The following is a 24,417-nucleotide window of genomic DNA, read 5'->3' as shown; positions in this document are numbered from 1 at the left end:
TGGTCTCTCCACTCAGGAGCATGATCATTATATATCTTGGCTTATCCACAATAGGATGTCACTGCTACTTATCAACACCTTATAAAAAAGGGTGGAACTTACATTTTTTTTTCTCTGAACACCAATGGGCTTAACATTAACAGTCCTCATAAAAGAAAAGCTCTCTGGACTGATGCTATCAAACTTCAAAGTGACATCATATGTGTACAAGAGTCACATTTTGCGAAGGATAAAGCACCTCAATTTTTGCATTGTCTTTTCCCTCATATCTTCTGCTCTAAAACCTCAAAATCAAGAAAGGTGTTATAACGGCAATCAAAGGGACAGTGTCATTCCACATTTTGGACTCGGCAATAGACGGCCATGGTCAGTATATCATTTTATATAATTTTAGTTGCAAATATAGACACTGTTACTTACACAATAGCCAACATTTACGCTCTTAACAAGCATCAACAAAAATTCATCCCTAAGCTGTTGAGAAAGGCACGGAAAATACAGAAAGGGCATATTACTGCAGAGACTTTAATGCCCCGATGGATCCTAATTTAGATACTACTAAAAAAGACAAATAGATTGAGTCTTGGTAATATTTTCGCTGAGTAAGATTTATACGATCCATGGAGGTGTTTGCACACTACTGAAAAAGACTACACGTTTTTCTCTAATGTACATAAAACATATTCCAGAATTGATTTCTTCATTGCAGACAAAATGCTCTTACAAAAAATTTCAAATGCACAAATTCATAATATCACTTGGTCAGACCATTTACCAATCACTTTATCTATTACCTTTGAGGTCCTTCTCTGACTTCACCTCATAACGTTAGATACTCTACGGCCTTCCGTTCTAATTCCATCGCTGTAACTAATGTGAGGTTGATTGTCTTAGCCATGTTTTTTAAGTTGTATAATTTTATGTATAATAAATAAATGTTTTACCATATTGTTTTGTGTTATCAGTACCGAGAAAGTCCATTTACACACATTTTTTCTGGGTAATAGTAGGTGTGGGTTGGCGGTGCTAGCAGCCGCGACCACTCTATTCCCCGGTTCCTCCTTTTCTCTATAAGATCCTGGATGATGGTACATTTTACTATTAAGTAAAGAATCAATCTGAGGCTATACTCAAAATGTATGTATATAAGAAGCCTGAGTTTCCCATTAAAGCCTATCCGTTTTGAACCAGAGAACAGAGCTGTGTGTCTCGTTTCTGGGGAATCCATATGGGCCGTGTTCGTCTGCTGGATTGTGGAGTGTCGATAAGCTGTCGTGGGCTCGGAATGGAATATCGTAAATGCCGTTAACCCCTGACCGTTACAATACCCTTTTAAAAGATATATCTAGTCTTGAAAAAGAACATAAACAATCTCCAGATAATTCTAACTTATTACAAAAACTCAACAACAAAAGGAATGAGCTTAGGCCAACTTTATTAACTAACCATGACAAATACCTCAAACGACTGAAATTGAATTATTACTTCCAAAATAATAGGGTATGCAAATTGATGGCCTCTGTATACGTCACCTCCAAATAACGCAAAAAATTGATAGATGAATTCACCATAAATCTGGGAAAGCATTAATAAACCCATAAGAAATAGCAGATGCTTTCTCAGATTATTATGGAGATTTATACAACTTAAAAAATGACAAGGATACTATCCACACAGTGATAAATCAATAAATCATTAATATTCGTGATCATAGTATGAACTAAAATTACTAAAATAAATAATACAAATATAATTCAATAAAATAGTGTCTCTATGTCATGAGCAACTCGATGACATCAAGTCCCAAAATAAGTGAAGTGTAACAAATAGATGATAATAAATCTTCTTATTTTGCTGTATCTTGTTTATGTGAAAATAAAATCCACCACCACACTCGAATTCTTTAACACCCAAATATGTGCTGATGAAAAATGGATGCGCTTACCAGATTGAATGAACTACTTTACTGAAAAAGTTAGTCAAAAGAGCTTATGCAGGATTGTGCCTGCACACATGCCGACAGGAAAGATTGATGTTAACCTCATCACCAGGAGTTCCAAATAAGGATATGTGAAAAAAAACAATGGAGAAGCCAATAGCGTAATACTGCTTTAATAAAAACGTATTTAAAAACAAAGGAAAAGCCAAGATGGCCTCTTACTGTATTGGTGCCTACCCGGCACTGGGGCTGCAGACGTTTCACCGCCAAATTGCGGTACGAATGTTTGGGTCGTCCGGGATCTCTGCTACCGCCGTAGCACAACCCCGCGTTCCCAGCTGTCAGCTCCACGAGTCAGGGGGCACGTCACGTGACCGGGTACCGCCTCCGACGTACGTTTCGTTGTATTGAACGTCTTCAGGGGGGCGTGCCCGGTCACTGATGCATCATGGTATATGTAGTCTCAAAAGACTACTCATTGGTCCGTATGGGGAAAGTCATTTACAGAGCAGCCTCAGTGCCGTTAGGTTTAAAAACATTACAAGCTGCTACACAGTAGCTGAGAACCACTTCATAACATAAAAATATAAAACATAAGAGCATATTAATAGACATTTTTAAAACGCTGGCAACATGCACAAGAAAACATAGGAAGGGAAACAAGTGCCACCCTCGCATCCCTCCGGACGTGCATCTTAGTCTTCCAATGGTGAACATTCAGCATTACATCCAACCGAAAAACATAGTTGGATTAAATATCTTAATCGAGGGATATGGTATAATACATATATATATATATATATATATATATATATATATATATATATATATATATATATATATATATATAGGTGTTGATCATTACAAATATTAAATATATATATTACGGGAGTCCTGGCATCAATACAATAGAGAGAGACAAAAGGAACAACCTCTGCCTCCCTCTAGATGTGCACAGCGATCTCCTAATTTGGAGGATTTAACCGGCATCCATGTTGGTAAGATAGATAAGAGACATAACATAATATTATCCCTGAATCCCATATTTAAAAATGCATAATAAAATTAAGTCCTTATCTCAAAAAGACAAAAAAATCATCATATCATTACATAAAAAACTAACCATCACAATAACTAGATTCTGTCACACGTTAACAATCCCTCCTATCCTCAATTACTATCCGAATGTTTAGTGCTCAGATCTTAAACATTAACCATTAGGCATAAGTTACTTCTATAGTTACCAAAATGTAATCTCCATAGAGCTAGATCTGAACTATTCACATCAGTCATTGGCTAAGAAGCAGTTCAGATCTAGCTCGATATTGAGACCCAGGGGTTGCATTGTACGTAGTCTATGCACCCACTTCATCTCATTTTGTGAGACACTACGGGTCATGTGCGTTCCCCGCCAATGTCTACTAATCTTATCTATACCATAAAATGTGCACAGGCTGGGATCGCTGTCATGATGATTGGCGAAATGCCTGGACACACTATGGTTCGGGAAACTTTTTGCAATATTTGCTAGATGCTCATTGATTCTGATTTTAAGTTGTCGTGTAGTCCTTCCCACGTATTGCAGTGAACAAGGACACTCCAGCACGTAAGTGACATGATCCGATCCACAAGTAATCAGGGGTTTAATTTTGAAAGACTCTCCTGTCACATTGGATTTGAATTGAGTAATTTTATTTTTATCTCCTGATTTACGCGTGGTTTTACATGCCTTGCATCGAGTGCAGTGATGAAAACCAGATCCATCCAAAAATGTTACAAGTTTCTTAGATGGATCGGGTACATTGGAAGCTATTTTATTTCTGAGACCTGGAGCTCTCCTATAAATGAATTTAGGTACACTTGAAATAGATGTTTTTAAATATTTGTCTTTCATTAAAATGGGCCAGTGCCGTTTAAAAATGGCTTCAACCTGCCGATATTGTCTATGAAATCTGGAGACAAAAGCAACTTCACTCTTAAACTGGAAGTCAGCAAGGACCAAACCAGCAACCTGGGCATAAACTTGTTGCAGTGTATCTGCTGTGTACCCCTTTTCCAAAAATTTATTTGTGAGATGTTTGGCTTGTACTGTAAAATCTTCATCTGTATCGCAGTTGCGTTTGAGTCGCATATACTGCCCTTTGGGCACTGCCCCTATCCATAAGGGATGGTGGAAGCTATGAGTGGGTACAAACCCATTCCGGTCGGTGGCTTTAAAAACATAAGGGTCTGAAACCTTGAATCTTTTTTTCTAATTGTTAAATCTAGATAGTTTACTACAGTAGTGCTGGTTTCTGCCACAAAAGTAAACCCATATTTATTATTGTTCATTTTTCTATAAACAACTTCTGACCTACGGCTGACCCCTCCCAAAACAAAATCACGTCGTCAATATATCGTTTGTAAAAACTCAACGATTTATGTTTATCCAAAAAAATTGTATTTATAAAAAAAAATCACTTTTTCACAAGGATACAATCCAACCAACATTACAAGACATTACAGTATTCTTAGACAAAGTGAATTTACCCAAAATTGACTCCAATACACTTGACGCACTAAATCAACCCATATCGTTAATGGAAACCCAGAAAGTTATAAAAGACCTTCCGCTGCATAAATCGCCAGGTAATGACGGTCTATTCAACGAATATTACAAAACATTCATTAATATTTTAGCTCCGCACTTAACAAACCTGTTTAATTGCATAGCTACAGCCAAATGTTGCCCAAAAGAACTATTAGAAGCGGCAATAATTACTCTCCCGAAATCTGACAAAGACTTCACATCTCCTTTAAACTATCGACCAATCTCGTTGCTCAATTCAGACATTACAGACATTACAATTTATGCCAAAATATTGACCAATCATTTGTTAGAAATAACCCCCTAACCCCCGACTCTGACCAAGTAGGCTTTGTTAAGGGTCGTCAAGCCCTGGACAGCACGAGAAGGATGATCAATTTGATTAACTACATTGATAACACACGAACGCCTTCTCTGCTCCTAGGTCTGGACGCAGAGAAGGCATTTGATAAAGTGCATTGGAACTATGGGCCAGATTCACAGCGGAGATACGACGGAGTATCTCAGATACTCCGTCGTATCTCTCAGAGTATCTATGCGACTGATTCATAGAATCAGTTACGCATAGATATCCCTAAGATCCGACAGGTGTAATTGTTTTACACTGTCGGATCTTAGGATGCAGTACCGCGGCCGCCACTGGGGGGAGTTCGCGTCGTAAACCAGCGTCGGGTATGCAAATTAGGAGTTACGACGATCCACGACGGATTTTCGCGTTCGCTACGTTGCCGCTAGTCTAGTTTCCCGTCGCAAAGTTAGTCGTCGTTTTTGGTGCCTTAACTTTACACAGCAAACGTATTGCTGTATAAAGTATGGCCGTCGTTCCCGCGTCGAAATTTAAAAATTCACGTCGTTTGCATAAGCCGTCTGGGAATACGGAATTACGCTACGCGCGTCGCCGTTTGAAAAAATGACGTCACTTCGCGCAAAGCACGGCGGGTAATTCAAAAGGGAGCTTGCGCAGTAGGTCCGGCGCGGGAGCGCGCCTAATTTAAATGGCACACGCCCCTTTGAATTACGCGGGCTTACGCCGGTGGTAGGTTTTCATTGCAAGTGCTCTGTGAATCAGGCACTTGCGATGAAAACTTGCGGCGGTGTAACGTATCTAAGATACGTTACGCCGCCGCAATTCTACCTGAATCTGGCCCTATATCTCCAGGACTCTTGAGAAGTTTGGATTTTCAGGATTTATCCATGAAGCAATTATGGTACTTTATACATAACCATCAGCAAATGTTTCCACTTCAGGAATGTTGTCTAAGACATTTAACCTCATGCACCAGACAGGGTTTCCCACTCTCACCCATTATATTTTCTTTGGTAATTGAACCCTTAGCGTAAACCATTAGGCGCAATGAAAATATTTCAGGAATAAAGATAGGTGGTAGAATACATAAAATTGGACTATTTTCTGATGACAACATTCTATTTTTAACTAATCCCAACAAATCCCTGAACATGCTGCAATCAGTACTTAACTCCTTTAGTAAAGTATCTTATTACAAAATTAACAATAGGAAAAGCTTTGCCCTACCTATGAATATATCTAACAATACCTTTACCATCCTCAAAGAAAAATATAATTATAATTCAGATGCATCTTCATTCACCTATCTAGGTATCAACCTTACATTTCCCGCAAAAAAACTATATGCAGCTAATTTTCCTAAGTTATTAGACTTGATTTCTAAAGATTTTCAAAATATAAAAAACAAACACACCTATCCTGGATAGGCAAAATTGCAGCATTTAAAATGCAAACCCTACCCAAGATACTCTACCTTTTTAGATCTCTACCTTTTTAGATCTATACCTATTCCAATATCTTAGCCTTTTCAAGATTCTAACTATACTAAATAGAGAAACCTGGTCTGGAATAACAAAAAAACAAGGGTAGCTTTCTCTATTTTAACATCTTCTAAAAACAAACTGGGGTATGAACTTACCTAATAAGTATAAATACTACTACGCAACACTTTTGAATTAAATTAAATACTGGTTCTTCCCAAATGACGATAAGCTGTGGTTATCCACTGAAAGAGAAATCACCAAGGGAAATTATTTATTTGCCCTGTCAGTGGCTTACATGATATTCCCTAAAGTCATAGGGCCAGATTCAGGTACAAATACGTTACGCTGCGGCGGCGTAACGTATCCCATTTACGTTACACCGCCGAAGGTTTACAGCGTAAGTGCCTGATTCACAAAGCTCTTACCTGTAAACTTGCGGCGGTGTAACGTAAATCCGCTCGGCGCAATCCCACCTAATTCAAATGGGGCGGGCACCATTTAAATTAGGCACGTTCCCGCGCCGAACGTACTGCGCATGCTCCGTCCGTCAAATTATCCCGACGTGCATTGCGCTAAATGACATCGCAAGGACGTCATTGGTTTCGACGTTAACGTAAATGGTGTCCAGCACCATTCACGGACGACTTACGCAAACGACGTGAAATTTAAAATTTCGACGCGGGAACGACGGCCATACTTAACATGGGTTACACCACCTAGAGGGCACCCTTAGTTTTACGCGACGCATCTCTACGGAAACAACGTAAATTTAGATCGACGGGCAAAGCGGACGTTCGTGAATCGGCGTAACTAGTCATTTGCATATTCTACGCCGACCGCAATGGAATCGCCACCTAGCGGCCGGCCTAGAATTGCAACGTAGTTACACCTGTCGGATCTTAGGGCTATCTATGCGTAACTGATTCTATGAATCAGCCGCATAGATACGACAATCGTATCTCAGAGATACGACGGCGAATCAGGTGATACGCCGTCGTATCTCTTCTGTGAATCTGGCCCATAGGGCCAGATCCTCAAACGAGATACGACGGCGTATCTACTGATACGCTGTCGTATCTCTGTTTCTAACTATGCGACTGATTCTTAGAATCAGTTAGGCCCCGTACACACGATAGAATCTATCCGCAGATAAATCCCAGCAAATGGGTTTCTGCGGATAGATCCTATGGTGTGTACACGCCAGCGGATCTGTTTCCGCGGAGAAATCTCCTCTGGGATGGATTCCAGCAGATCGAATATTTGTTGTGCTGCACAACATATCCATCTGCTGGAATCCATTCCAACGGATGGATCCGCTCGTCTGTACAGACTTACCGGATCCATTCGTCCAAAGGGATTCCCCGCACGCGTCGTAATGATTTGACGCATGCGTGGAATTCCTTATATGACAGCGTCGCGCCCGTCGCCGCGTCATAATCGCGGCGACGGCGCGACACGTCATCGGCAGAGGATTTCCGCGCGGATTTCAATGGGATGGTGTGTACACTCCATCCCATCGAAATCAGCGGATATCTTTGAGAGGATTTATCCGTGGAAACGGTCCGCTGGACCGTATCTGCGGATAAATCCTCTCGTGTGTATGGGGCCTTACGCATAGCTAGCCCTAAGATCCGACAGGTGTAATTGAATTACACTGTCGGATCTTAAGGATGCAATTCTAGGCCGGCCGCTAGGTGGCGAGGCCATTGCGGCCGGCGTAGTATATGCAAATGAAGACTTACGGCGATCCCCGAACGTCCCGAACGGCCCGTCGATCTAAATCTACGTAGTTTCCGTCGAGTTACGTCGCGTAAAACTAGGGCCGAGTCACATTTGACTAAGCCATGGTAAGTATGGCCGTCGTTCCCGCGTCGAAATTTAAACCTCAACGTCGTTTGCGTAAGGCCCCATACACACGATAGAATCCATCCGCTGAAAAATCCCAGCGAATGGGTTTCAGCGGATAGATCCTATGGTGTGTACACTCCAGCAGATCTTTTTCCGCGGATATTTCTCCCCTGGGATGGATTCCAGCAGATCGAATATTTGCTGACATGCTAAACAAATCTATCTGCTGGAATCCATCCCAACGGATGGATCCGCTGGTCTGTATAGACTCACCGGATCCATCCGTCCGAAGGGATCCCCCGCATGCGTCGTAATGATTCGACGCATGCGTGGAATTCCTTATATGACAGCGTCGCGCACGTCGCCGCGTCATAATCGCGGCGACGTGCGCGACACGTCATCGCCAGAGGATTTTGGCGCGGATTTCAATGCGATGGTGAGTACACTCCATCGCATAGAAATCCGCTGAAATCCTCGAGAGGATTTATCCGCGAAAACGGTCCGCTGGACCGTATTCGCGGATAAATCCTCTCGTGTGTATGGGGCCTAAGACGTCCGTGAATGGCGCTGGACACCATTTACGTTAACGTCTAAGCAAATGACGTCGGTGCGACGTCAGTTAGCGCAATGCACGTCGGGTAATTTACCCGACGGAGCATGCGCAGTATGTCCGGCGCGGGAGCGCGCCTAATTTAAATGGGACTCGCCCCATTAGATTGGGCACGCCTTGCGCCGGACGGATTTAAGTTACACCGCTGCAAATTTCCAGGTAAGTGCTTTGTGGATCGGGCACTAACTTGGGAAATTTGCGGCGGTGTAACTTAAATAAAGTGACAGTGCTTTTGCGCTAATATAGATCCTCAATAAATAAACCCTAAACAAAATGTATCAATAAGTTGCTGCAAAACCTAGAGTGTTTACAATACACACAAATATATAGATGAAGAAGGGTAAGGGGTTCCGCGCATCCTAACACGCAGACATGGTGAAAGTAGTAAATATAAATAAATAAATAAATATAAATACTAATCAGTGATAACACAGAAAAGAGCAAATAACAGCTCAATCAAATCCAGTGAAAAAGTGAGAATATCCAAACATCAAAATAAATAATATATATAAAAAAATGTATATAGAAATATATATATAATATATATAGTAATAATATACAATAGATATATAATTAATATGGTGGAGTCTATAACCGTGAAAAAGTGTCCATTAATAGGATGAGAAATAAATAAATAAATATGGTGATCCAGTGCCAGTAGTAAATCTTCAAATAAACATAAGCTGCCAAAAGAATGTAGCTGATGTGATCACAAGGCAATCCAGTAAAAAGTGTTGACAGACGGGTGTAATAATCCCTCCCTGAGCTCCCGGGACTCTTACCTCCACGCAGATAATCAAGTGCATCCACTATAGGTATCTCAACCAGACCTCCGTATGTATGTTCCACTAATCCTCCTTAGATATCCATGACTGGGTCCTCTTATCCGTCCAGACAGTCAGTGTGCCCAAGAGAAGAAGCAGGGGAAACACAAAAACAAAGGAGGGGACTCCAATCGTGAAGTAGTAAGCACAAGCCGATATTTATTAAAAGGGGAAAAAGCTGCGCTTACATGTGATCTAAAAAATATATACAGCAAGGAACTATTTCAAAAACGAGCGGCGTTTCAAGCGCCTGTATACGTCACTCCAGGTGTACGTCCTCCCGTCCAATCCCTACGCGTTACGACACGTGTCACGTGTCTTCATCTGGGGAAAAAGGTTGTCACGTGTCGTAACGCGTAGGGATTGGACGGGAGGACGTACACCTGGAGTGACGTATACAGGCGCTTGAAACGCCGCTCGTTTTTGAAATAGTTCCTTGCTGTATATATTTTTTAGATCACATGTAAGCGCAGCTTTTTCCCCTTTTAATAAATATCGGCTTGTGCTTACTACTTCACGATTGGAGTCCCCTCCTTTGTTTTTGTGTTTCCCCTGCTTCTTCTCTTGGGCACACTGACTGTCTGGACGGATAAGAGGACCCAGTCATGGATATCTAAGGAGGATTAGTGGAACATACATACGGAGGTCTGGTTGAGATACCTATAGTGGATGCACTTGATTATCTGCGCGGAGGTAAGAGTCCCGGGAGCTCAGGGAGGGATTATTACACCCGTCTGTCAACACTTTTTACTGGATTGCCTTGTGATCACATCAGCTACATTCTTTTGGCAGCTTATGTTTATTTGAAGATTTACTACTGGCACTGGATCACCATATTTATTTATTTATTTCTCATCCTATTAATGGACACTTTTTCACGGTTATAGACTCCACCATATTAATTATATATCTATTGTATATTATTACTATATATATTATATATATATTTCTATATACATTTTTTTATATATATTATTTATTTTGATGTTTGGATATTCTCACTTTTTCACTGGATTTGATTGAGCTGTTATTTGCTCTTTGGTGTAACCGCCTGGCTGTGGATCTGGCCCATAGTTCCTAAATTGCTTTCGATTAAAGCTACCCTGTTAGCATGGAAGTTTATTATCTCAAACTTCCATGCTCTAGGGCTATTACAAAATATACCTATACCGCTCAGAGCCCTTGACCACTTGTAGAGGCCAACTCTCGATGAACAAATAGATTGCTGAGGGCTTTAACTTTTAAGTACACCTTCCCTCAGGATACAAAGCCACGATTGATGATAAGTTAAATAAGCTTAACCGTCTGCAAAGCTTTGAACCACATCAGAATTTTGAAGTTCCATCTTTAATTTGGTCACACCTCACCCTTAACAAACCCATATAACATAAAAGTATAGCTTTCTTCTATAAAGTTTTTTCTAAGTATTCTAAATATGAGAAAAACCCTAATATGTATAAATGGGAAAAAGATTTAGGACTATACTTTTTGGATGAATGTTGGTACAATGCTATGAGAATAAACCAAACTGCAACATCCTGCTTAGAGCATTGGGACAACTCCCAGAAAATATTGAATAGATGGTACCTAACTCCTTACAAATGAGCTAAAATATATCCATCTACATCACCACTATACTGGTGTTGTATGGATAAAGTTGGTTCCTTATTCCACATTTTTGGAGTTGCAAAAATCTGACCAGTTTCTGGAACTCGATATCCACCTTTATTGCCTCTCTCACAGGCAACTTGTTAAAACTATCACCTGCTATGGCCCTTTTAGGTATCAACCTTGACAGTTTCCCATTTCAATACACAATGTTAGTGGCGAATATTCTTATAGTGACTGGACTTACCATAAAGAAAATGTGGAAATCAATTGAGGCCCCTAACCTGTGTGATGTCATTCTTAGAGTCAACACCCAGGCATACTACGAATTACTGTTAGCACTTAAAAATTATAATGTAATTCACTTTAGGAATCACTGCCATGTATGGATCATGCAAACGAAAGCATCTACAGCACTAAAAGACTTGTACGCTCATTCTTAACTACCACTAGGTAGCCTGTTGGTATCACTTATTCCTTGCAGAGACTTATGCCGATTTCATTTCCTGGTCGATTTGGTTTGACTCGCTAGAATACATTGATTTACTTGACGACATCCTGTTCTCTCTTTTTTTTTTATTCATGTTAGAATAGACCTGTTCACAGTTTGCTCCCCTAGGGGTGAATAGGTTTATTCTTGGAGGTTTACTAGCTAGAAACGGAATTTAAAGATATGAATTTGAAGGATTATTCACAATTATTATACTGACTTAATGTATTTATCAAAAATGCATTCGCTATACTATGTAACTGTAATGGTGTGAATCCTGTTATACTTTTCTTAATGTCTTTACTTGTTATTTTATGTTCTGATAACTAAATGAAAAATTGAACGTTAAAAAAAAAAAAATTCTACTTGTACAAACATCAAAATCTTTAAATTTTTACCTTTATATTTTTACCTTTTGATAGACTTATCATTGGGTCAGTAGATACTAAAATGATCATATCTGTGACTTGGAATATATTATATAATTTGAATGACTTATAATCAAATCTAGGTATTGGACTATAATATATATAATTTGAGTGACTTATAACCAAACATCGGTATTTTTAACGTAATACTGACTGCACAAAATTCAAATCTTTTCCTAACATGTGTTGAAATGACCTTTGAACAGCCTCAATGAATATTTAGACAGAATTTAGCTGTACACACAAGTCCTAGACTTCAACACAATGGGTTTTGCTAGATAAGGGTGATTTCCATGTGATAACAGCCTAGTTACCTATCTGTGAAACTTTTTTTTTAATGGCGGGGTTTGTCTTTATCTACCCAACAAGGACAGGTAAATATCTTCTGGTTTTGTGAAAAGAGCCACTATTGATCAAGCGTCTCTGTTTCAACATAAGGCTTGTATATTTTTCAATAGTTGATGCATTAAAACTTGGAAAGCATATGAAGTCACAAAAACCTTTAATTCATCTATCTTGTCTTGAGGCCTAACCAAATTAAACATTTCCGCCAGAAGATTATACAACTTATTATTTCTTCATCATAATTACAACAGTGTGCATGCCTCTGTGTAATCCTGGTGAGTTTGTTAGCTGACGGGAGTTAATGCGGGCACACTTTCCTCGATTCAAGCGAGGCTTGAAAAGGTGCAATATTCTAGGCTGTTCAAAGTGTCAAAGTGTCCCACTCTAATCAGCTAATTAAGCCATAACACCTGCAAAGGGTTCCTGAGCTTTTAAATGGTCTCTCACTCTGGTTCAGTAGGAATCACAATCATGGGAAAGACTGTTGACCTGACAGTTGTGCAGAAAACCATCATTGACACCCTCCATAAGGAGGGAAAGCCTCAAAAGGTAATTGCAAAAGTTGGATGTTCCCGAAGTGCTGTATCAAAGCACATTAATAGAAAGTTATGGGGAAGGGAAAAGTGTGGAAGAAAAAGGTGCACAAGCAGCAAGGATGACCGTAGCCTGGAGAGGATTGTCAGGAAAAGGCCATTCAAAAGTGTTGGGGACTTTCACAAGGAGTGGACTGAGGCTGAAGTCAGTGCATCAACAGACAGATCCTGGACAAATATCATATTCCATCTGTCAAGCCACTCCTGAACAACAAACAATGTCAGAAGCATCTTACATGGGCTAAAGAAAAACACACCTGGTCTGTTGCTCAGTGGTCCAAAGTGCTCCTCTTTTCTCATGAAAGCAAAAAATTTGCATCTCATTTGGAAACCAAGGAGCCGGAGTATGGAGGAAGAATGGAGAGGCACACACTGCAAGATGCTTGAAGTCCACTGTGAAGTTTCCACAGTCTGTGTTGATTTGGGGAGCCGTGTCATCTGCTGGTGTTGGTCCACTGTGCTTCATTAAGTCCGGGGTCAACGCAGCTGTCTACCAGGAGATTTTGGAGCACTTCATGTTTCCTTCCGCAGACAAGCTCTATCCCCATGCTGACTTCATTTTCCAGTAGGAAATTACCCGCCCACACTGCCAAAAGCACCAAAACCTGGTTCAATGACCGTGGGATTACTGTCCTTGATTGGCCAGCAAACTCGCCTGACCTGAACCTCATAGAGAATCTATGGGGTATTGCCAAGAGAAAGATGAGAGACATGAGACCGAACAATGCAGAAGAGCTGAAGGCCGCTATTGAAGCACCCTGGTCTTCCATAACACCTCAGCAGTGCCACAGGCTGATAGCTTCCATGCCACGCCGCATTGAGGCAGTAATTGCTGCAAAAGGGGCCCAAACCAAGTACTAAGTATATATGCATGTTTCTACTTTTCAGAGGTCCGAAATTGTTCTATGTACAATCCTTGTTTTATTGATTGCATACAATATTCTAATTTTCTGAGATTGTGGATTTGGGGTTTTCATGAGCTGTAAGCCATAATCATCACAATTATGACAAATCATGGCTTGAACTACTGTATCTTGCTTTGCATGTAATGAGTCTATCTCATATATTAGTTTCACCTTTTAAGTTGCATTAGTGAAATAAATGAACTTTTGCACGATATTATAATTTTTCGAGTATCACCTGTATATTATGTACATTTAGGACAGTATCCAGGCCTTTCTTAACCACTTGAGACCCGCGCTGTAGACGAAAGAAGTCCACAGCGCGACTCTTAACTGCCGGGTGGACGTCCCTGGACATCCTTTTATTTGCATTCCCCGCGCGCGCCGCTGGGGGTGCGCAGTGGGGAAAATCTGTGCCCGGCGCATCGCTGAGATGCCGATGCACGTGCCTGGCGGCCGCGATGTCCGCCAGGTATCCGCGATCGGCAGTGACAGAGCAGGGACGTGGAGCTCTGTGTGTAAATGCAGACCTCCGCTATTACTAGTAAAAAGTAAAAAAACATAAATCTATCCCCTATTTTGTAGGCACTATAACTTTTGTGCAAACCAATCAATAAACGCTTATTGCGATTTTTTATTTTTAACCAGAAAATATGTAGAAGAATACGTATCGGCCTAAACTGAGGAAAAAAAATTTTTTTTTTAAAATTGGGATATTATTATAACAAAAAGCAAAAAATAAAAACCGCAGAGGTGATCAAATACCACCAAAATAAATCTCTATTTGTGGGGAAAAAATGATAAAAATATAATTTGGGTACAGTGTTGTATGATTGCGCAATTGTCATTCAAAATGCGTCAGGCCCCGTACACACGACAGAGGAACTCGACGTGCTTGGCACGTCGAGTTCCTCGTCGAGTTTTGGGATGAAGCCGCCGAGGAGCTCGGCGGGCCGGCTTCTCCCATAGAAGAACGAGGACAACGAGAAAATAGAGAACATGTTCTCTATTTTCTCGTCGAGTTCCTCGGCGGCTCAATCGAGCCAAAACTGTACAGACGGCAGAGATTCTCGGCAGAATCCGGGTTTTGACCGAGTTTCTCGGTGAATTCTGCCGAGAATCTCTGTCGTGTGTACGAGGCCTCAGCGGAAAAAGCTGAAAATTGGTCTGGCCAGGAAGGGGGTTTAAGTGCCCAGTAATGAAGTGGTTAAAGCAATCTACTGAGCTGGCCAAAACCACCTATGGAGGGAGTCTATTTTCACAGCACATTTTCACAGCTCTTACTGTGAAGAAACCTTTCCGTATTTGGAGATGAAATCTCTTTTCTTCTAGACGTAAAGAGTGCCCCCTTGTCCTCAGTGTTGACCATAAAGTAAATAACTCAACTCCAAGTTCACGATATGGACCCCTTATATATTTGTACAATCTCCTCTTCTCAAGAGTGAAAAAAATTCAGTTCCTCTAATCTTTCCTCATAGGTCCTCCATGCCTCTTATCAGTTTGGTTGCCCTCATCTCATCTGTCATCTCATCACACATGTTGATGACATAGCTGTATACACATCACAGCACTGTCTGCATGCTCTGAATGTGCAACAGCGCCACCTATGTGTGATTTTTTTTCACATTATTGTAGTTAAAGCGGGGGTTCACCCTTAGAGGGCACTTTTCCCCCTTAGATTCCTGCTCGTTATTACTAGGGGAATCGGCTATTTATTTTAAAATATGTGCAGTACTTACCCGTTTACGAGACGCATCCTCTCCGTCGCTTCCGGGTATGGGCTTCGGGAATGGGCGTTCCTTCTTGATTGACAGGTTTCCGAGAGGCTTCCGACGGTCGCATCCATCGCGTCACGATTTTCCGAAAGAAGCCGAACGTCGGTGCGCAGGCGCAGTATAGAGCCGCGCCGACGTTCGGCTTCTTTCGGCTACGAGTGACGCGATGGATGCGACCGTCGGAAGCCTCTCGGAAGGCTGTCACTCAAGAAGGAACGCCGGCTCCCGAAGACCCATACCCGGAAGCGACGGAAGAAGATGCAGCTCGAAAACGGGTAAGTACTGCACATATTTTAATATAAATAGCCGATTCCCCTAGACCGAACGAGCAGGAAGCTAAGGGGAGATTTTTTTTTTTTTTTTAAATGGGTGAACTCCCGCTTTAATTGCAAGCCAAATACAAATAGACTATAGTAACAATTACTAATCTAGTATGGATGCTGGGTTATAGAGACACATGATGGGTTACATGCCAAACATAGGTACCTTCAATATTTAAATCTTAATTAATCTATATCTATACAAGTAAAAAATGTAAATTTTCCAATGAGTCATAAAACATAAGGACAAAAAGGATTAGAAGATTAAACTAAATCTGCACCATGTGACTCTTGTTTGGTGCCATGGCGGCCATTTATAGAGCTAGATGAGACCCATGACAGGCCTCTAAGGCTTAGCCTCTAAGCCTATAGATCAGACCTGGGCAAACTACGGCCCGCGGGCCGTATACGGCCCGGCGGACCTTTTAATCCGCCCCCCCCCCGCCGCCGAAATCGCCGCCGCCGCAGCTGCCATGTTAATCACCGCGGCGGGGAACATTACAGACAGCGTTCGTTTGAACAGCTGTTTTCCCCGCCGTGCATAGACACTCCCCCTTGGACGGATCTGTCCAATCGCGAGCAAGGGGGAGTCACATAGACACTACCCCTTGCTCGCGATTGGACAGATCCGTCCAAGGGGGAGTGTCTATGCGCAGCGGGGAAAACAGCTGTTCAAACGAACGCTGTCTGTAATGTTCCCGCCGCGGTGATAACAGTAGCCCTGTTGTACCGGGCCCGCCCCCATCAGCTACACAGTGGGGCCGGGCATCATTAAAATGCTTTACTGCATTTAAAAAAAAAAATGTTTTCTAAAATCTTCCCCGCCTCCACTTGCTTACAGAGTGGTTATATACATTTACTGGACCCCATCGGGTCAACACAGGGGCCCAGGAGGGGAGCACAGCGGAGGGACTATTTCTTTGTTTTCGGGCACATGTACATCATGCCGCCCCACTATTATAATAGTCCCGGCAGGCGGAGTGATACGGCGATTCTCCTTTCGGCTCCCGGCTGCTTCTCTCATGAGACATGATAGAGTTGAGCGGCTGACAAGGAAGAGCAGGAGGCGATCATGGCTGCACTTGGACACAGTGAGTGGGCAATAGAGAAATAATACTCACTGTGTCCTATTATATGTATCTTGCAGCACATCAGGTTACAATCATCACACAGGTGAGGCAGAACAGCAGGGTCTCTGTCATGGCTCTGTGTCACATTGCTGTTGGGTGCTGACTTTGTTATGGTTGTACTGTTACAGTCTGTTATATACAATACAGCCATAAGTTAAGTCAGCACCTAACAGCCATGTGACATAGAGCCATGATCGACCCCATGGTTACTGTGCTGCCTGTGTGATAATTGTAACCTGATGATAATAAGAAATATGCTACTTTAACCACTTGGGATCCGCGCTATGGATGAAAGACGTCCACAGCGCGGCTCTCAAGTGCCGGGTGGACGTCCTGTTGTTGTCATTCTCAAACAACATGCCCGGCGCATCGCTGGGAAGCCGATGGTGTACCTGGTGGCCGCGATGTCCGCCAGGTACCCACAATCGGCGGTGACAGCAGAGACGTGGAGCTCTGTGTGTAAACACAGAGCTCCACGTGCTGTCAGGGAGAGAGGAGAGCGATCTGTGTCCCTTTACATAGAGACACAGATCGGTCACCTCCCCCAGTCAGTCCCCTCCCCCCACACAGTTAGAACACACCCAGGATACACGTTTAACCCCTTCCTCACCCCCTAGTGTTAACCCCTTCACTGCCAGTCACATTTACACAGTAATCAGTGCATTTTTATAGCACTAATCGCTGTATAAATGTGAATGGTCCCAAAATTGTGTCAAAAGTGTCTGATACATCCGCCGCAATATCGCAGGCCTGCCAAAAAAAAAAAATTGCTGATCGCCACCATTACTAGTAAAAAAAAAAAAAAAACAGAATCTATCCCCTATTTTGTAGGCGCTATAACTTTTGCGCAAACCAATCAATATACGCTTATTGCGATTTTTTTTAACAAAAATATGTAGAAGAATACGTATCGGCCTAAACCGAGGGAAATTTTTTTTTTTTTAAATTGGGATATTATAACAAAAAGTAAAAAAATATTGTGTTTTTTTTTTTCAAAATTTTCTGTCTTTTTTTGTTTATAGCGCAAAAAAATAAAATCGCAGAGATAATCAAATACCACCAAAAGAAAGCTATATTTGTGGGAAAAAAATTATAAAAATATAATTTGGGTACACTGTTGTATGACCGTGCAATTGTCATTCAAAATACGTCAGCGCTGAAAGCTGAAAATTGGTCTGGGCACGAAGGGGGTTTAAGTGCCCAGTAAAAACTTCATTTGGGGGAGCAGTAACAAGGACTTTATCACTTCCTGTTTCAGGCTCCTGTAAAGAAGCCATTACAAACTTGAACAAGCATCTGATTAAAATGATCTCGGTTTGATCAGATGCATTGGAGGTCAGAGGACAGATGTGGGGTCTAAAAGACCTCATATCTCTCCATAAAGAGAACCTGTGATGGCCCATGCTATCACAAGGGATGTTGTCCATCCCTTGTGAAAGCAAAAATGTAAAGATACAGTGTAAGATTAATTTTTTTATTATTTGTAATAAATAAAATACAATTTAAAATAAATTTAAACTGCCCCCTGCTCCTTCATGCTTACTAATTGCAAACACATGCATTGTGTAAACGGCAACAAACCTGCATTTCGCTTCAAGGCGGGGGGGGGGGCAAGGGCGTGGTTGAAGGGGGCCCCTTCAGGTAGACTGTACGGGGCCCCATGATTTCTAACAGCGGCCCTGGTAGGCAGGGCCGGTACAAGGCAGGGGCGGGAGGGGCGAGTGCTCCGGGCCAGAGCCGGCCCGTCAATGGGACCCAATGGGACCATTGGTACCAGGCGGCACCTAGGAGGGAGCGGCAAATTCCGGCGGCAGAAAGTTATAATACTAGCGCTGCGGCGGAAAGCAGAGCGATGCCGACCGCGGCGACCGGCACCTAGCAAGCAGAGTGATCAGGACATCAGGAGGAGGAGCCGAGGACGCCGCGGCCGCCCTAGCATTCACAGCGCGCCTCCGCGCCAAATTGCAAATTGCGTCCGCCCATCTCGAGTCCACAGCGTGAGGGAACTCAGGGAAGTGTGGGGTTGAGGGCTGAGGAGTGGACAAGGAGGTGAGAGAGCTGCAGTGCTGACTGTGCTGAGTGTGGCCGACCAACGACCTGACTGAGTCTGACTGACAGTGTGAGCCAGCCTCTCAGACACTGAAAGAAAAGTAAGTATAGCTGTGGCATGTGTGCTGGGGGCCTGGGCAGCTGTTACTTCCTCATGGTACTGTGCACTGTCTGTCTGCATTAGTTTGTCCAGTGGCCTGCGGCTGGTGCTCAAATTTTTTTTTTTGGGGGGGGGGGGGGCGCGCAAACGAAAAAACAAACAAAAAAATTGAAGCCTCACTGTGCCCATCATATGCAGGCAGCCACTGGGCCCATCAATTGTCACCACTATGACATGCCATCAAACGCAGCCACTGTGCAATCAAACACAGCCACTGTGCCATGCCATCAAACGCAGCCACTGTGCCATCAATTGTCGCCACTGTGCCATGCCATCAAACGCAGCCACTGTGCCATCAATTGTCGCCACTGTGCCATGCCATCAAACGCAGCCACTGTGCCATCAATTGTCACCACTGTGACATGCCATCAAACGCAGCCACTGTGCCATCAATTGTCACCACTGTGACATGCCATCAAACGCAGCCACTGTGCCATCAATTGTCGCCACTGTGCTCATCAAACGCAACCACTGTGCCATCACACGCAGCCACTGTGCCATCACATGCAGCCACTGTTTAATCAATTGTTATTGATTAAACAGTGGCTGCCTGTCCCCAGCGTCTGTCCCCCTCCTGTGTCATGTCCCCAGCATCTGTCCCCCTCCTGTGTCATGTCCCCAGCGTCTGTCCCCCTCCTGTGCCATGTCCCCAGCCTCTGTCCCCCTCCTGTGCCATGTCCCCAGCCTCTGTCCCCCTCCTGTGCCATGTCCCCAGCGTCTGTCCCCCTCCTGTGCCATGTCTATAACAAGTACTCGTACCAGTTGTCCAACAATGATATTTACTGCTTTTTATAAAGAAATACAATTGATTTTATGCAGTATTGAGTTTAGCCTTTTGGCCCGGCCCTCCAAAATATTTTTAGTTTCTCATGTGGCCCCATCGAAAAAATAATTGCCCACCCCTGCTATAGATGGAACTCTTTTCAGATGACCAGCTTAAGGACTGAGGGATTTTCTGCTTGCACAATGACTGATAGTTATATCTCCTTTTCATATATATGTGACTGTTGAAGCATTTGAGGGAGCTGCTATATGTAATGCTGTACATTCATCTTTTGGAAAAAGGACTACCTATTCATATGGATAATCCACTATATGCTATACATTACTAATCAATCGCACTTATCCATGGTGTGAGGGAGGTCTTCCCAAGTTACAACCATTTTCACTAGGAACATACTTGCACCTCCTCTGGACCACCATAGATCCTGCCATTATCTACTTGGGCTCTTTTTCAGATGGCCAGCATAAGGACTTAATGACTTTTTGCTTGCACAATGACTGACTGACTCCCCTATAGTATGAGTATCAAATTTAGAGACTCACAGCGAGGTATTCTATACATACGGTTTATCAAATGAACAATTACAATATCTTCCACACCAAATTATTTTGCCTTTATTTAAAAATATATATAAAAAAAATATGAATAAAACATCTGCAAGATTTTGGAGTATACCACAGATGTAGAGTTTCCAAATTGCTACAATCAGATCAAACTCACTGTAGTAGGGCTAAGCACATCTAATGCCTACCTTCATTTTATAGGAACTGTGTAATATAATGTTCTTCTTACTTGGTAATGAAATGTTTATTCACATGACAGTGATCAATTTTTTTTTTAATTACAGATACTTAACATAGTGCATTTTGAACTGGAGGACAGTGGTGAAAATGAAGCCAATTATATGTCAGAGAAAAATAAAGGCCAGGAGCCTCTAGAAGTAAATTTCAACAAACCCTTCATTTTTGTCTTTTTTGAAGGGACCACAAAGGCATTGATACTACTTGGAAGAATTGTAAATCCACTTAACATCAATTAATATCTGTTATGTATGAGTTAAAAGACACATTTGATAACCATTTTTGTTATTCATATCAATTATTTTTTTCTTAATTACAGTGAAGCATATCTACACCCAAAAAAAAATATATGTAATATATTGCCTCTTACAAGTTTTAAAACATGGAGGATGTATTATGCCGCGTACACACGATCGGTTAAACCGATGAGAATGGTCTGATGGACCGTTTTCATTGTGTGTGGGCACCATCGGTTATTCATCCATAGGTTAAAAAAAAGCAATCTTGTTTTAAATTTAACCGATGGATTCCTAACTGATGGGAAAAAAACAATCGTTAGTAGGCACAACCATTGGTTAAAAAATCCACGCATGCTCAGAATCAAGTCGGCGCATGCTTGGAAGCATTGAATTTCATTTTTTAGCACGTCACCGCATTCTGACACGATCAGTTTTTTAACCGATGGTGTGTAGGTGCGACGGACCATCAGTCAGCTTCATCAGTTAACCGATGAAAACGGTCCATCGGTCCATTCTCATCGGATGGACCGATCGTGTGTACGCGGCATTAGTATTCTTTTGCTTTTTTAACCTGGTAATCCTGTGAATAACACACCTGTCCCTTTGGAGGGAGCAGTAGTTGCTACCCAGGCTGGATTTCAATAATGTCTGCCTTTGTACATACATGGGGATTAGCGTTTCACCGTACAATGGCTTCATCAGGAGATTTTTTATCAGGTACTGCATATATGATCTCCAAGAATTAAAAATAGTTTTTAGACAAACATATCAATTGAAACAAAACAATTTAATGATACATTACTAATACAGAAACAAATTAATATATCTCATATACATACATATGTACAGTGGCGTCGCTATGGGGGGCCGCACCGAGTGACACCCGACACCCGGCCACCACTACACAGTCAATATTGCTTACAGCGGAGCGGTGCGAGCAGGGCACCCAGCCGTGTGAGTATGGCTGCCTTTAACACTGCCCAGTCTGGTTAAGCTGTCACTCAGGGATCGCCAATATCTCCAGAGGCAGCTGGAGTTGGTGGGTCAGAGCTGAGGGTGTGGCTGCCTCCTCCACTCCTCTTACAGACTCCTTTACTCTGGCTGATCCTGTAGCTGAAGAAGGAGAAAGAGGTGAGGACACAGCAGCCCCGTCTGGGTGTCTTCATCTGCAGGCATGCTGTAAGTTACAAGTCCAAACCTGCCCTATACCACCCCAACCTGCCACTATACCACCCCAGCCTGCCACTATAACACCCCAACCTGCCACTATAACACCCCAACCTGCACTACACCACCCTAGCCTTCCCTATACCACCCTAGTCTGCCACTATACCACCCTATACAACCCTAGCCTGCCACTATACCACCCTATACTACCCTAGCCTATCCAATATACCACCCTATACTACCCTAGCCTATCCAATATACCACCCTATACTACTCTAACCTGCCCTATACCACTCCAACCTGCCACTATAACGCTCTATACTATAATTTCCAGGGGCCGGTTTGGGGTGCATCCCATGACCGTGCGCTGCCTGTAGGGCGCTGGGCAGCCTCGACAGGAGGGGGGTGACACCAAGTTTTACCGCACCAGGTGACGCCACTGCATATGTATAAGCTTGTACATCATCCCAGGGTTTCCCTTACCTTAATACTGATTGTAACGGGAGGGCCCGTGGAACCCAGAAGCTTCTGAAAAGTATGAGATACCCTTGTTTCAGCTTCCCCAGACCCTCTTATGTCTAAAATCATCCTATGTCCACTAGGGGCATAGGATGACTGAGAAATTATATCTTGGACTACCTGAGATGGGACAGTAATGATTATCCACAATATATTCTAGGATATCTGAAAATACCTATTTACTGTTTGTGGATTATGAACTCAACAGGTTAATTGAATAGGCTCATGTGTTCAACTTCAACCACCTGTCTTGCCTGTTGTAATGTTAATGAATCCAGACTAACTTCTAAAGATCTTCTCTTTGTGGATTGGGCTAATTGGCCCTGTATTGTATGAAGGAGTACTGTGATGATGTGTATTGGAGTTTAGGAGACAGCCAGGCTAGGAAAGTCTGAGGCACCAGGCTGCTTAAAAGGGATTAGGTAATTAGCATGTTAAGTCTGGTCACAGGTGTAATTCCAGAGTAATATGATGCACCTCCTCTTTTAACTGTGTATAAAACTTGTGGTCTTTTCAATAAAGATGGTCTTTTCCTGCTTTAACCTCAAAACAGAGCTGTGTCTCGATAATGGGGGGAATTATTCCTTTGGGTCTCGTTCGCCTGACTGTGGGGTGTCGGTAGCTGCCTTGTGTTCGGAAAGGGAATATCCTAAACGGCTTTAACCCCTTTCGTATTTGATGAATATCTTAAAAACCAATAAGATTGGGCTCCAAAATCACAGGGGCAGATAGAAAGAGATAATTGGTGAAACCACAAAGGAATACACCTTAAATATAGGTTGGCCTGATATTACTAAATAGATTTATTACCCACCAATATGACCAACAACGATGGTCCTTAAATAGATCAATTTTCAAAGCCGACACAGGGAACATGCAAGTTATACTGGCCAGACATGAGTACTTGGAGTGAATATTTGCACATACAATTAAATTTAGCATATTTGTCTATTATCCTAAAGCCCAACTCCATGAAAATGAAAAAAATATATAAAAATCACACTTGCAGTTAGGGTCCCCTGCACTGCAAGGGTTAATTGCTCATTCAGTCTGGAGGCAGAGGATCAAGGAGAAAATACTTTAATCCTTGCTCCAGCAAGGTCCCTCCAGCGGTCAGACTGGTCCCCCATAGCCCTTCTGTAAATTGTGACCTGCTCAAGTCACGATCCAGCCTTCAAAATTTACACTACAGGGTTAATATCCTTGCATTGTATGTGATGACACAGAGGATGAGCTTACAGTTCGGAGCTTTCCGGCAGAGGAGGAGAGTGCTGAACCCGACTAGAGCAGGGAAACAAGTAACACTAAATAATAATAATAATAATAATTGTGCTAATAAATTAAAATTCATATATACATATAAGAATGAATAAAGTGCCAACGTGCACTTTGGCACTTTTTTATTCATGTATATATGAATTTTATATTTAATAGCGCAATTCTTTATATTTATTATTGTAGGTGTTTGTGATGCACACAGAATTGCTGCTTTGATCACAATACTTGTTT

The 24,417-nt window shown here is 42.2% G+C and overlaps 1 protein-coding gene across 1 annotated transcript in view; it reads left to right on the top strand.

Annotated features, from left to right (window-relative positions):
* The window catches only part of AGT (angiotensinogen), a 102,643-nt gene extending 81,381 nt beyond the window's left edge, over positions 1-21,262 (top strand). The window contains 1 exon segment of the mRNA XM_040350690.1: positions 21,031-21,262. Within this exon segment, the coding sequence (XP_040206624.1) occupies positions 21,031-21,222 (192 nt within the window). The 3' untranslated portion in view covers positions 21,223-21,262.
* Positions 21,263-24,417: the final 3,155 nt, after the last annotated feature.

Source organism: Rana temporaria, chromosome 4, assembly GCF_905171775.1.
Source record: "Rana temporaria chromosome 4, aRanTem1.1, whole genome shotgun sequence".
Taxonomy (NCBI): domain Eukaryota; kingdom Metazoa; phylum Chordata; class Amphibia; order Anura; family Ranidae; genus Rana; species Rana temporaria.
The sequence above is the reverse complement of the archived record's forward strand: the minus strand, read 5'-3'. Positions and strand labels throughout refer to the sequence as shown.